Below are 14,985 nucleotides of genomic sequence, written 5' to 3'. Positions count from 1 at the left end.
TCATGGAAATATTTGTTGTTGTTTTTATACAGCTTGTATTTGATTAAAGTATTAAATTGAAGGAAACGTATAAATTTCTCCTTTTCCTCTAATTTTTTTTTTTAATATCGTTCTAGTGGTGCTGCTTGATTCCTTAGACTCTGTTGCAGACGTCAACCTTGATGAACAAGATCGAGCAGCTAAGCCGAAGGCCCTGCCAGAAATGGCTGATAATGAAATGACAGGAACAGGTAAAGGTGGAAAACTGGCTGTTCTCTAAATATGTAACAATTTAAGACTAGTTGACTTTATTTCTAGAGAAATACCTATAATATATAATAATATATAACTACTATATCAACATTAAAAAAATTTTGGTGGGGGGCTGCTGAGGGAGACGGAGAGAGAGAATCTTAAGCAGCCTCTGTGCGCAGTGCAGAGCTCAGTGCGGGGCTCCATCTCAGGACCCTGAGATCATGACTTAAGCTGAAATCAAGAGTCAGATGCTTAACTGAACCTTCCAGGCAGCCCAACAATAAAATTTTAATCCCACATTTTTTCCTGTTATTAACAATTTAAATAATCTGAACTTGCCTTGGTGATACTAAATGCTAGTAGGTCAAGTAAAGTGTATTTTTAATAAAGACTTGTTAATGAATGAAAAATGCTACAAAGTGTAGTACTATAGGTGAATATTAATTAATTTTCTCTGCCCCTCCAGAGTATTCGGTTAAATTTGGAACATGTAGGAGAAATGAGATTTCAGACTGACTTTGCTTTTCCATTGTTCCTTCTATGTAGGAGAAAGCGAAATCACATTCCAAAATTCCAAAATGCCTTGGACCGTCTAGACTTTTCAAAAGGTTATAAAGATCTTTAAGATAACGCTTTTTCAATCTGTTAAAGCAGTGGAATCCTTACCTCCAAATGAAATCTCATGTAGTACTCTCTGTGTAGATAAATATGGTATTTTATCGTATAAATATCAACATTTACATTTATGACATTTACTTGTAAAGTTGGTGAGAACCATAATGGTCTTTTGAAACTTTTAAAATCAGAAGTTTTAGACATTTGTTATATTCTTGTATCATCATCAGACTTCTGATATGTTTGTGTATTTTATTTTTGCTGTATAATACTAAAATGATCTTGCTTTACTACATAAATAGTTGAGAACTTTTTAACCAGCTTGCTTTGCAGGTCTCAATTGGCCAGTGTGGTCAGTTAAACCAATCCAGACACTTGGAACAAAAGAGCAGCAGAAATGATAAATCACTAACCAACTCTAAACATCTGCTTGCATTTTATTTTTATTTTATTTATTTCTTCTTTTTTATTGAAGTATAATATACTTCAATATTCAATATTTTATATATATATATAGAGAGAGAAGTATAATATACCCACAGAAAGTTCATGCATCACAACCTGATGCATTTTCATATCCTGAACACACCCATGTAACCAGCAGCCAGATCAAAAAACAAAGCATGACCAAAACCTCAAAGTCCACTCAAGATCTTGTTTCTAGTCGCTGCTGTTCCACAAGTCACCACTGTCTTGTTTCATCCACTTGGATTTAAAAATGTAACTATAAAAGTAAAAAAATTACAGCAGAATTTTCCCATCAAGTCATGTTATTCATTTAGTTGTTATTACCCAGTTGAATGTTTGTGGTGATGAAAGCATGTGCTGAGCACATGTTCTTCAGTCTTACTGCTGTTCAAGTACACGTCACGTGTGTGCTATGATAGTCACCCTACGTGCACAGTTTTTAGTCAGCCAACACGAATTCTTGTGAAAGACCAATACAGAGTTCCAGCTTTTCTAATCAGTGATACGTTTATAGGAAATTCATATACATACAGGATGGTCAGAGAAGCTGCGTTCAAAGATGTGCGTGAAAACAAAGCAGGAGGCAGAAGTTACCACTCTGATGGTTTTCAAAATATTATAGTAACCTAAATGACACAGTTGAGTTGCAGATTAATTTCTATTTTTATGTCTTAAAGCACAATTTATTTATTTGTTTGTTTATTTTAAAAAGATTTTATTTATTTATTTGACAGATAGAGATCACAAGTAGGCAGAGAGAGAGAGAGAGAGAGAGGAGGAAGCAGGCTCCCTCCTGAGCAGAGAGCCCGATGTGGGGCTCAATCCCAGGACCTTGGGATCATGACCAGAGCCGAAGGCAGAGGCTTTAAACCACTGAGCCACCCAGGCACCCCTTAAAGCATGATTTAAAATGAAATTTCAGGGCGCCTGGGTGGCTCAGTGGGTTAAGCCGCTGCCTTCGGCTCAGGTCATGATCTCAGGGTCCTGGGATCGAGTCCCACATCGGGCTCTCTGCTCAGCAAGAAGCCTGCTTACCTCTCTCTCTCTCTCTGCCTGCCTCTCCCATCTACTTGTGATCTCTCTCTGTCAAATAAATAAATAAAATCTTAAAAAAAAAAAATAAAATGAAATTTCACTCAAACATTTGTAGGGCCCATGATTTTCTCTGAGAAACTATGATTTTGTAAAATTAAAATACAGTATGAAAACCATTGCCATAGGTTGGTTATAAGAAAAAAAATATATTGCTGAATGAAAAAACTCTTTTATAGAGATGATTCGAGCAGTTATATAAAGCTGTAGTTTTTCTGGCCTTATTTTTTTCCCTTCTTCCCCCCCCCTTTTTTAAATTAACATATAATGTATTATTTGCCCCAGGGGTACAGGTTTATGAATCATCAGTCTTACACAATTCACAGCACTCACCATAGCACATACTCTCCCCAATGTCCATCACCCAGCCACCCTATAAATAGTCATTAGCTGTGGGGTATTGAGTTTACCTGCTATTTGAAACGTACACTTGGTAGTCTTCAAATCAGCATGTGAACTTCATGTAAGAACCGAAAAATCAGATGGTTGTTTTGTGGTGTTTTTTTAATATATAATGTTTCTTTAAGTATTAAGCAACCTCAGTTTAGGTGATATATTGTCAAAGATCATCTTTTTAAAAAGGTATCCCTTTTGAAATTCTTGGTGCTTTATTGTGTTAGAAGGGATGGTGACTGAACAAACGAGGGTCAGATCCAGCCTTTTGCTTATTTTCATTTCTCCCCTGGGCAGGTACCATTTTGTGCTACGGCTGTATGAGTGGATCATTCACAGGAGGACAGTATTGCTTCACAGCCAGATCCTTGCCTCTGCAGTGTAGGATTTGACACTTCTGGATGCCCTAAAGTAGAAAAATTAGGGAGCTTTGGACTTGTACTAATATATTAAATAACCATGTAGAATCCTCTCTCATGTAAAAGGCAGAGAAGTCAGCCATTTATTGATGAGGCTATAGCTACTATTTTATTCTCAAGCATTAACTAATTAATCCTGGGTATTAATAGAAAAGGCGACTACTTATCTCATTTCTCTTTTTCGCTACTCTTCTATGACTCTTTTATCTTTTTCTCTAATTTTGAAAATTCCAGTGTTAGTAATGAAAGGTTCAAAACAAATAAGAAAAATATCTATAAATTTTAAATCATTATTGTCATTAGAGTCTTCAAATTATTTTTTCCACAATTTATTTATTAGTTGGTAGGAGGAGGAGAAGGTTATTAGGGAAGGAACAGTGAACAATGACATCAGGTATTCTATTTTAGATGACTAGGTGAACAGTGATGCCATTAGCTAAAATACTTATAGTAGAACAAGTTTTATTGGGGAGTATAATTAATTTAGTTGGGGACATGTTAGATTTGATTTACTTATAGAATAGATGTCTGTTAGAAAGTTTTAATATTCAGAGAAGAGGTAAGGACAAAGACATAGATTTGGGTGTCACAATCATATGGGTAATAGTTGAGCTAAGGGTCTTGATGAAATCAGCGAGCTCAAAAATAAATAAATAAATAAATAGTTTAAAAAAGAAAAGTGAAGATGGAGATGAGCCACAGGGTTGGAGACAATTAAAGATGGCTAGATTTGACTATTAGAAAATTGCTTTTGATTTAGTAGCATTCACAGCGTATTGGAACACATACTGGATCACAAAATTAGAGGAGTGAATTTCAGAAGAAGGAATGCAGACTACAGGATACTTGGTGGCACTGGGAAGCAGAGACAGAAGGCAAGAGTGAGAGAGAGTGGAAGTGGTAAGGGAGACAGAATCCTTGAAATTGTCAGCTTAGGAAATTTGGGTATAGTTCTATCCAGTGTAACGGGCTTGGTTATGGGTGGTAAGAAGAGAAGGCAATAGCTAGTGGAGTCAGAGTTTATTAACTCTTCCTGTGTCAGGACACATCTCAACTTGCTAAAGAGTTATTGAACCTGCCCTGATTTTGTGCTGTTAAGCTGTAGCTGCATATTAGCAAGGTTCGTACCTAACTGTGTAATGTTGCTGTTGTCCCACCAGCCTCATTCTCCATTCCAGACACATCAAGGGATGATATTGATGTTTTATATCTTTCATGTATTTGTATGATTATACCAGAGATGACATTTATTCCAACAGGTGTTTCTTATGGACAAAGCAATAGTGACATTGAAGCTCTCCATCAGGCTTATTGTCATGTAGCCCATTCTTTGGGAGATGCAGACGAGCAAAGAACTGACAGTAATGCCATGGAAAATATCAAGAGCTCAGTGAAAGATTATCCTCAAGAAAATGAAGAGTCCTCTAAAAACATCTCTACTACAGAATCCGGTAAAAGTTAATTTGAGACCCTCTCTGAACAGTTTCTAGTGCAGTATAATTTCAGTGCGGTTTGCTGTAGGGACTGTTTCTCAGTCTCTGAATTTAAATTAAAGGGTTTGTTAAAATGGAATTTGGGAATCAGTGGTTTCACTCTGAAGTTAGAGCTGAATATGGGATAAAATTTCATTTCCTCCTTCAGTGTGCTTTGGCCAAATTCGGAAATCACCTCAGTGTTTTCACATTTATTTTATGCTTTTCCTCGTGTATATACTAAAGTTATTTTTTAAGTAGAGAACAGTATTTTGGAATCAGCTAAAATATATTTAGCAAATGTGTGTGCATGTATGGACACACCTATACATATATTTTTGATACTGATATAGTTAGATACATTAATAGATACAGATATATTTCAAATATAAATTAAGGGAGATTTTCTTGGTACAGGTAAGTTTATAGTGGGAAACGGTTTACTGTTATGCCATTTCATTAACTCTGTCAGAAAAAAAATGTAATCTTAGTGGTATTAGACATTAAATTAGGCAATTCACGTGTTTTTTTGGGTTGCTCTTTTAACTTTTTTTCCTCTTAGATCTGCCCACTGTAGAGGAGCTGATGAAACCTATCCGAATAGATTCCTTTGGTGGCAGTGGTTTTGATTTACAACCTGTCAGGTATGAGGTTTTCTGGATTGGATTATGCCATTCCATTGTTTGTTTATTGTTTTGTTAACTGGAAACTTTAGAGTCATTTCTTTTACATATTCCTTCCTAGTGAATGATTAATAAGTAGCTTATATGAGTCTACCTGTGAGTCAGTGCTCTCTTCTTCTTAGTAATTCTTACTTTATAAAATTCTTCTGGTGCTAAAATTTAAAAATTGTATTTTAAATAGATGTGACTAAAAAAAAATGCCATTTTTTTTAAGTAGTCTGAAAATTAAAATCCTTTTAGCTTTAAATAGCTCAGGGCAGTTGATTTGACCAGTGAGAGAGACCATGAATTTTATTCTGTATGTATCCTAGATTTGCTTCTTTATAAACCACTGAGTTTTGTACTTAGTCACTGACCAACTGTCGTTTTACAGGATAAGTGTTTTTTGGTCACCAGAGCAGCAGGCTTCAGTACATTTTAATGGAAGCTCATGGGACCTCACTGTCATTCTGCAGCACACAGAGTAGCACATCACAGTAACTTTGAATTTGTGTCACAGACATCATTTATCTGCACCATTCAAGTGATGAAATGGGTGAACCAGTTTAGTGGTGGAGCTGTCCCAGGAACCAGAAGATGGCAGTGGAGGCGGTGGTGGTGATAGTAGCTAACATTTCTACCACACGCTTACTGGGGGTTAGAGTTCTGTGCAGGTTTCATTTACTCTTACAGCAACTCTGTGAGCTATATTTTATTACGATCTCCATTTCATAGATAAGAAAACTGAGGCTTAATGAAGTCAAATAAGGGCACCTGGGTGGCTCAGTCAGTTAAGCGTCCAACTCTTGATTTTGGCTCAGGTCATGATCTCAGGGTGGTGAGATGGAACCTGGCGTTGGGCTCCAGGCTGGGCATAAAGGCTGCTTGAGATTCCCTCTCCCATCCCCTCTGCTCCTCCCCCTATCCCACCAAAAAAAAGAAGTGAGAGAAATTGCTCAAGATCCTATGATTCTAACCAGGAAACACAGGAAATCCGTGTGCTTAACCACTTACACTGTCAGATCTTTGATTGCCATGAAATATTTCTGTGAGAAGCTTGTTATTCCTTCATGTGTTCATTCGTTCTTTTGTGTTTTCAGCAGACACAGTGTGAGTCCCTCCTTCTACTACATCCTCACCTTGTAAATCCACTTGTGCTTTCTCATCCTGTTTCTCCGTTTGTATGAAGACAAGGAGGCAGTGAAGCTTAGGCTAAGGCCATGTGCTGAAATGCTGTCTAGTATTCTTCCATTGATCTGCAGCACTAGTTAGTAAGGGTTTTTGTTTGTTTGTTTGTTTGTTTGTTTCTTTTTTTAAGATTTTGTTTATTTATTTGATAGAGATCACAAGTAGGCAGAGAGGCAGGCAGAGAGAGAGGGAGAAGCAGGCTCCCTGCTGAGCAGAGAGCCCAATTCGGGACTCGATCCCAGGACCCTGGGATCATGACCTGAGCCAAAGGCAGAGGCTTTAACCCACTGAGCCACCCAGGAACCCAGTTAGTATGTTTTAAAGGGCCGAATATCGTCACTTACTGCTGTTTGGGGGGCTGTGTTTGTGTTAATGAAGAGATTTGCTTACACATCTTGTGTCTTTGTTGGCATAGGTGGAATCATTTTACTAATGTGAATTATAAATAGAGATTTTTTCATTTAGGTTTCAAGTCTAAAAACAAGCAAGTATATTTACATTAAAGGCATAACAATCATTACAGAAATGTCAATAGTATAAACTTCAGTGTACATACCTGAAAACTCCTCAGTAAACTGTAGAGTATATAATCCTAGCTACTAGGATTATTAAAATTTTAGTAGCTAAACATCATCAAAAATGTACTTTTTGTTCACATCATAATCCCGTGTGTGTCCATGGGGTTGGGATAGGATTCTTTTCCACATAGTCATTTGGGACCTGGGCTGCTTTCTCATCAACACATGATTTTAAGGTTGTCCTGGTCTTATCCAACCAGTTGATAAAGAAAGGAAAGCAGTTGATAGCATAATTCCTTTTTACTCCCTCAACACAGAAGCATTATATCACTTCAATTCACATTCTGTTGTTAAGAACCAACACATCTAGCTAACAGGGTCCAAGAGGCTGGGAAATGGGATTTGGTTGTATGCTTAGAATGAAAAGTAAATGAGTCTGATAGGCATCGAGAATCTACCAGAATTTACCCTTCTAATAGCTAAATATCCATTTTACTCTTCTTCACACAAATACCCACTATCCCCTCCCCAAAGCAAACATCCCAAAGGCCCATTCAGAACTGTGTCCATCTCAAAGGCCAGGATTTTCAGGTGAAGTACAGTCTTCACCAGGTTTGAATGTGGCTTCTCGTTGTCTACTAGTCAGTGAATTAAAAACATAAGTTCTCTACTTCCTCACTCCCACCCAATATATAATGTGAAGCTGCAACAAATACTCCTGTCAGAAGGGGAAAATGTGAGGAAAATACAGCAATCAGTAATGCAGCCTTGAAACCCACTGGAAAGGCCTTATAACAATATTTATACTCTCGGCCACAACTGAAATGGATTTTGTGGGGACCCTATGCGCATGATAGAGGATGTATTCCTTTCTTAGTCCACTTCCTACCTGCAGATGATTTTAAGGCTCCCAAACAAGTCTCTGGCTTTTATTGTGTGTTTGTTTTTTAAACATAGTTGTAGTTTCTTTGTCATTACAGTTCTTTAAGAAAGTTTAGTAGGCTTCTGATCTGTTAGTTTCCAGTCAGTCCCATGTGCCGGTAACTACATTTAAAGTCAATTTGGTAGACAGAGGTTTTAGATCTGCTTAAAGTCTTTGCTTTTTTTGTCCTCCTTTTTTCCTCCCCCTCAATTCATTTGCAGCTATCTATATATTTTGGGGAACAATAATCTTAAGTGTGAAGAAGACTCCTTTAATATGTTCTTTGTCAAAGGACTGAGTCACTCTTTTCAACTGAGAAGTCTCTTGAAATCCTGGTTTTTCATAGCATTTTTCAGTGCTGAATCCTACTGTTAGGTTCACAGAGAGTGAACCACAGAGGCACTGAGTTTCTAGACTCTCTCTGTTCTCTTTGATTTTTTCTTATAAACTGATCCTTTTTTATCTTGAGTTTATATCTTTCTTTTACTATCTTGTCAAAAGTAGCCAATAGTAGCTAGCACTTGGAAACTCTCCTGCCATTTTTCTTAGTACCTCAGACTCAGTAGCCATGTGATCTGCCTTATAAACCATTGTAGGTGACCATTTGGTAAATGTTTTGTCACTGTAAAACATAGGTTGCCACTTCTCCAGCTTCCAGTATCATTTACCTTGCCATCCAAAACCCAGCTACTAAGCCAATGACATATCTTAGGTTCTTGTCACCACAGCATTCAGCATTCTAAAGGCAAGAACTAGTAACTGGGCCTGCTAGATTCAGGGAGGCCAGGAAATGTAGTTTAGTTAGTATGCAGGAAGAACAGGAGACAGTTTTGATGAGCTTCTAGCCAGATTTTGCTACCTGAAGAAGGAAAGAATTATTATATTTTCTGATGATTCTAAGTACTTTAGAAAGGTTTAACAATTACCAAGAAGCCAATCTATCTTATAAGAAAATAGTGGCCTCGTAAACTTGATTTTATAAATGAAATTTTATAAATTATAAAATTAAATGACGTAATGGACCATGATTACGCAGATTGAAAATCACAATATCCAGAGCACCTGGGTGGCTCACTTGGTTAAGCATCCGCCTTTGGCTCAGGTCATGATCCCAGGGTCCTGGGATCAAGTCCCACATCGGGCTCCTTGCTTGTCAGGAAGCCTGCTTCTCTCTCTGCCTGCTGCTCTGCTTACTTGTGCTCTCCAGCTATCTGTCAAATAAATAAATAGAATCTTTAAAAAGGAAGGAAGGAAGAAAGAAAGGAAGGAAATAATATCCATTTTTTTGGAGCCCCTATGCTTCACTGATATTTAACCACATTTAGAACATTACCTTAAGGGATATTTTCTCTATTTTAAAAATTGAAGTCTGAAATGTTACATTGTATTTAACTGTTTTAAACCACAGAAATGATTTTATTTCAAGATACTAGTGATTTTCCTGTTTTACTTTAAAATTTTTCCTATACTGTGATGAAATTTATGCTTTATAATATATTTCTCATTGCCATATATTATTATTTCTTTAGTTTCTCTCAAAGTATGTTAAATGTTTTTCCTGCTGACTTGATATTGTGGATAGAAGATTAAACACACGAAGTACAATAGAAATTCATTTTTTGGGGCACCTAGGTGGCTCAGTAGGTTAAGCCTCTGCCTTCAGCTCAGGTCATGATCTCAGGGTCCTGGGCTCGAGCCCCACATCAGGCTTGGTGCTCATCAGGGAGCCTGCTTTCCCCTCCCCCTCTGCCTGCCTCTCTGCCTACTTGTGATTTCTGTCAAATAAATAAATAAAATCTTAAAAAAAAAAACAACTAATTTTTTATTTTTTCTTACACAAAGCGATCTCAGTCTTGCTTGGTTTGTCATTCCTTTGAAGTAGGTCTCAGAGTCATCCATTGTAATCTCTTATTTTATACTGCATTAAATTATATTATCTGAAATTTAAAGAGATATAGGACACTATATGAGTATACTCTACTAACCAGAATTACAAATAATGTATTTAACATTAATGACCTAATTTGAATAGTTATATTAAATATTAAATGTATTTAATATTATATATAGATAATATACATATTAAAATATAAATATTTCTTACATATTGTGTGTGTAAATACCTCTGATATGTATGGTATATGTATATATAACTAATATTTGAGGAGTCACCTAGGGTTCATTCTGTTTTGTTTTATAGCTGTAAGAAACTGGCTGATAGAAAAGAAACTGGATTTGTTAGCCCTTTACCCCTTAAGATGAACCCAAATATTATCTCTCAAGAGCCACAAAATGCAAACCAATTTTTTGACAGAAATGAAGAGAATGTGGTTTTACAAAAGACAACAAATAAAAGTATAGAAAATGGCTGTCCAGGAGTAAATACTACAGAAGAACATATAGATAAAATGTATCTTGATATTTTGAGGAAAAAACTATCTGTTGGTCCTTCGCTATTGCTTCAGGAAGACAAAATAAATAAAGTAAGTGTTCATAATCTAAGTTGATTTGAAATATTGATAAATGAAGTTATATAAATACTGTTGATAAGTACGTACTTGTCAAGTTAACGGGACTGATTACATACTAACCTCCATGTGATCCTGGATATTTGTGAGCAGTATTTATTACAACATCCCATAGTCCCCAAATTTTAAAATACCACTATAGCATTAGCTTTCTTTTGGAAGCCATTCTTTACATTCTTCATTTGTTTTTAATATGCATAGTCCAGAATTTGAGTGGCACAAAAAAATAAAGTTTATTCATCATTCTAGTGCTTTTTAATTAATCTTTCCAGTACTGTATGTTCTGCAAAAGTAGGTAAGTTGACATTTTATATAAATGCTATTAGCAGCTGTTGAGAAAGTTATACTTCACTATTTGTTTTTCTTCTGTTCTTGATTTATTCTGATTTATAGTTTCTTTGATCTCAATATTCTAGTTTTATTTTACGGTTTTAGGTTCGTGTTTACCATAAACCATCTCCAGGTTTTTGTGGAATACGATAGGGTATTGGTAAATTTTTATCTTGAGAATTCTGGAGAAAAAAAGATAAAATTTTATGTCGTTTCAAAATATATGCTTTCCTGTTCTCTGCTGTATTAATTCTAGTAATTAAACTTTTGCATTCTGGCAAGCTTATTTTGTTCTATTATTTTGTTTTGTTTTACTCCTGACTTTGAAGATTTGCTTCAAAATACTAAAATTCTGATGAGTTAGGCTTTGAGAATTTTAATGTGTAGTGGCTTGTCTTCTACAAACTATTATTTTAGTAATCACTATATAACTAAACTATTATTTAGTAATCACTTCTGTCATCTGTTAAATCTTCATTTACAGCTATAGTTGAAGTTTATTTACGTCCTAAAAAGTTGCTACTTTTTGTATGCAGAATTTTAGACAACTCAGTTCTGGAGAAGAAGGGGCTATAACTGGTAAACAGGTGCCATACAAGAAGGCCAAAAGTGCACCTCCGTTACTTAAGAGAAAACCCCAGAGTGGATTATATTCATCAGTTAGGAGCTCAGGCTATGGCCAACCCAGTTCACCATTCAAGACTTTTTCTACTCTTGAAAAGAAAACTTCAAAGGACATTATGAAAAGCAAAAACTTGAGATCCATTCCCACTTCAAATCAAGCTAGGAAAAAAGGTAATTATATGCTCTTTTCATAATAGAGTTCTGTGCATATGATGTGTTATTTAACTTTACTTCTCTGTTTTCCCTATTTCTCTCCTTCTATGAACTTTTCTGTTCATAGGAAAGAATTCATCTTTAGATAGGATATCCCATTCTGAAAGATTTTGTTTACAGGATTTTGGTCATTGGCTCTGGGCTTTCCTGAATGACACTCATAAAGTATGGGAAGTAAATAGAGAATCAAACTCTTCCTCATCTGGTTGATTTTGGAATATCCGGTGTTTTCCAGAATTCAAAATATAAGTGGCAACCTACAAATGAAGGTTGACTATAGAGATTATTTGGATATTAGTTCAGTATAGACTGAGACAGGCTGGATGTTTTATGTAGCACATAATGCATATTTTTATATATCGCATTGCCTCTGTTCGTTATTTCCTAATGCAGTCATTTATTTATTTATTTGACAGACAGAGATCACAAATAGGCAGAGAGGCAGGCAGAGAGAGAGGGGAGGAAGCAGGCTCCCTGCTGAGCAGAGAGCCCGATGTGGGGCTTGATCCCACCACCTGGGATCATGACCAGAGCTGAAGGCAGAGGCTTCAACCCACTGAGCCACCCAGGTGCCCCTAATGCAGTCATTTATATTGACAGTAGGAAAGGGTGCTTTTCGACTTAGAAGCCCATGCAGCTATTAAAAGCAATAGAAATGTTCAGATCAGACCGACATTTCTGCTGCCTTTAAATTCCAGTAAGGAAGGGAGAGCAGTGGCGCCAGAAGCATTTTGTCCTTCCCTTTGTGATTAAATTTAATAGGTGACCAGTTCATCATTGCTATATGGTGATAGTTGTCATGAAGAGATCTGTCCTCATTGGAAAATGCATTTCTAGCTTGAGATGTCTTTCCTTGCTTTTCCCTAAGAGTATTAAGTCCAGGACCACTTTGACTCTATTTTAAACTGTTTAGGCATTAAAGACTCTCTCCTGCCTTTGTATGTGTATTTGCTGCAGCAACCTGTGCATCTTAGATGAAAAGGAAAGCCAAGGCTGATTTATGTCGGAGTAGAGGAGAATAGCAGCAGGAGGTAGAGATAGGAATAATCTCTATTCTGTAGAGACAGGAATATGATTCAGTAGGATTAATGCAGGCATCCTTTCCTCTTGTTCTTAAACTGTGAACCTCTAATTCCTTCTCCTACAAAGTATTTTGTATTGCCTTATTTTCTCTTATTTTTGAAATGACTGTTCTACATGCAAGTGGAGATGACAAGGAACCAATTAGGTAGTAAAGTCTGGAGTTCAAGAGGGAGGTGTGGACTGCAAATCTGATTTAGGAGTTATTGTTAAAACTATTATAGATGGGGGACACCTGGGTGTCTCAGTTAGTTAAGTATCTGCCTTTGGCTCAGATCATGATCCCAGAGTCCTGGGATCGAGTTCCACATCAGGCTCCTTGCTCAGCGGGGAGCCTGCTTCTCCCTCTGCCTGCCACGCCCCTTGCTTGTGTGCTCACTCTCTCCCTCCCACTCTCTGGAAATAAATAAAATCTTAAAAAAAAAAATATATATATATATATGGTTTTTAAGTCATGGGACTGACAGAAGTTATCAAGAGAGTGAGTACTGCTATAGAAGGAAAGCAAACTGAGGCCTGACCCTTGGGCATGCTAACCTTAGGAAGTCAGGGGGAAGAAGAGTAACCTGCAAAGAGAAGAGAGTAAGGTTGGAAGAAACCTGAATATGTGGGATCCTGAAAGCCAAGTGAAGAAGGGAAAATTTATCTATCAGTTGCTGCTGAGAGAGAAAGGAAAGTAGAAACTGGGAACTGACCTTTGAGTTTAGCATGGAGGAGGTCGTCAGTAAACTGGATAGTTCCCATGGTTATATGGCTGTAAAAGGTGAGCTGAATTAGAATAGGAGGGAATGGGAGAGTTAAAATTGAATATAGTCCAGGATGAAAGAATGTAAAAGGCAAAAAAAAAAAAAAAAAAAAAATTGGGGATAGTAGCCGGCATAAGAAGTAGAGTCAAGAAAAGCTTTTGTTTACTTTTTTTTAAAATGGTAGAAATAATAGTATGCCTAATAGTATGTTAATGCATTTTGGAAAGATTTCAGTAGATTCATGATGGTGAGAGGGGAAGAATTGCTAGAGCAATGTCCTTGAGTAGAGGAATTACAGTGGAATCTAGCGTTCATTGAAAGGGTTGGCTCTGGACAGAGGCATGGACAATTCATCTGTGCAAGCAGATGGGAGAGAGGAAGACATCAGTGCAGATACTGATGGGTGGGTAGAAATGGTGAAAGAATATGGATGATTTCTTCTGATTGCTTCCATCTTCTTTGAGAAATAAAACATAATATCATTAGCTGGCATTGAGGATGGAGTAGGAGTGTTAGAGGAGAGAAGAGAAGGTATGAAATAGCCATCCTGGAGGACTAGACTGCCCACAGCAGAGTCTTCTTGAAGTTAGTGATTATAGATTTAAATTGATACCAGGCAATGTAATTGTGTGTGTGTGTGTGTGTGTGTGTGTGTGTGTGTATTTGTGAATGTCCACATCTTGCTACATGATTGCAGGGGTTGGATACTTGTATAATTGGATTTAAGACAAGAAGAGTTGTTTTTGCCACATGAATGCAATGAACTGAGATAGGAGCAAGAAGGGAGCTAATGGTGTATGTGGACTTCAAGTTGAGTAAGGAAGGAAGGACATCAAGGGGTATAATACGGTATGAAACAGGTAGGATCAACCATCTGTGAGGTACCATTGGGTTAAAGGATTGATGGACTCCAAATACTAAAGGGCATGAAGTGGGAGATAGGATTGATAGAGAGTAAATGCCTAAGACTGAGATGAGAAGTAATTGTGTTACTAGCAAAGAAAAGGCCTGTACCAATAGAAGTAAGTAGCTGAAGTGGAGAGGTTAAGTATAAGAACCCAAGAGCCAAGGATTGAAGGGATCCCTATGAGTGTATTGAAATTACCAAGAATGAAGACAGAAATAATGTCACAGAGGGTGGAAAAGAAACAAGGGGCATGATTTGGAGGTTGAGAGAGAAAAGCAACAATATTATGAGTATTTTTTCCTGTTTCAAAATTTTACAGTATTTGTGACTACCAAAATGAAAATAAAACAGTAAAATTTATATTAAAGTACAGTATAAACCTTGACTACCCATTTTTATACCGAGTTCCTTTTTTCATTAGAATATTAAATATGATTTTTTCTCTCTTTTTATTGTAAAATTCCCCCAGAGCAGTTTTAGTTTTATTCAGAATTTTAATTCCTTTGGGATGGCTGTTACTTTTCACAGGTTGTGTTCTCGGACAAGCCGACTTTGTGAGATAGAGATTAGTGTA

The 14,985-nt window shown here is 36.7% G+C and overlaps 1 protein-coding gene across 4 annotated transcripts in view; it reads left to right on the top strand.

Moving 5' to 3' along the window:
- CEP162 (centrosomal protein 162) overlaps positions 1 to 14,985 on the top strand; it is a 103,225-nt gene that overhangs the window by 40,852 nt on the left and 47,388 nt on the right. For 3 of the 4 annotated variants that reach the window (XM_047734066.1, XM_047734068.1, XM_047734065.1), the window contains exons 9-13: positions 117 to 236; positions 4,481 to 4,672; positions 5,256 to 5,337; positions 10,184 to 10,466; positions 11,378 to 11,636. In XM_047734066.1, the coding sequence (XP_047590022.1) occupies positions 117 to 236; positions 4,481 to 4,672; positions 5,256 to 5,337; positions 10,184 to 10,466; positions 11,378 to 11,636 (936 nt within the window). The remainder of the gene's footprint in view (positions 1 to 116; positions 237 to 4,480; positions 4,673 to 5,255; positions 5,338 to 10,183; positions 10,467 to 11,377; positions 11,637 to 14,985) is intronic. The other variant, XM_047734067.1, reaches the window with a different exon arrangement.

This window comes from Lutra lutra, chromosome 6, assembly GCF_902655055.1.
Source record: "Lutra lutra chromosome 6, mLutLut1.2, whole genome shotgun sequence".
Classification (NCBI taxonomy): domain Eukaryota; kingdom Metazoa; phylum Chordata; class Mammalia; order Carnivora; family Mustelidae; genus Lutra; species Lutra lutra.
Note: the sequence above shows the minus strand (reverse complement) of the source record. Positions and strands in the feature narration are given on the sequence as shown.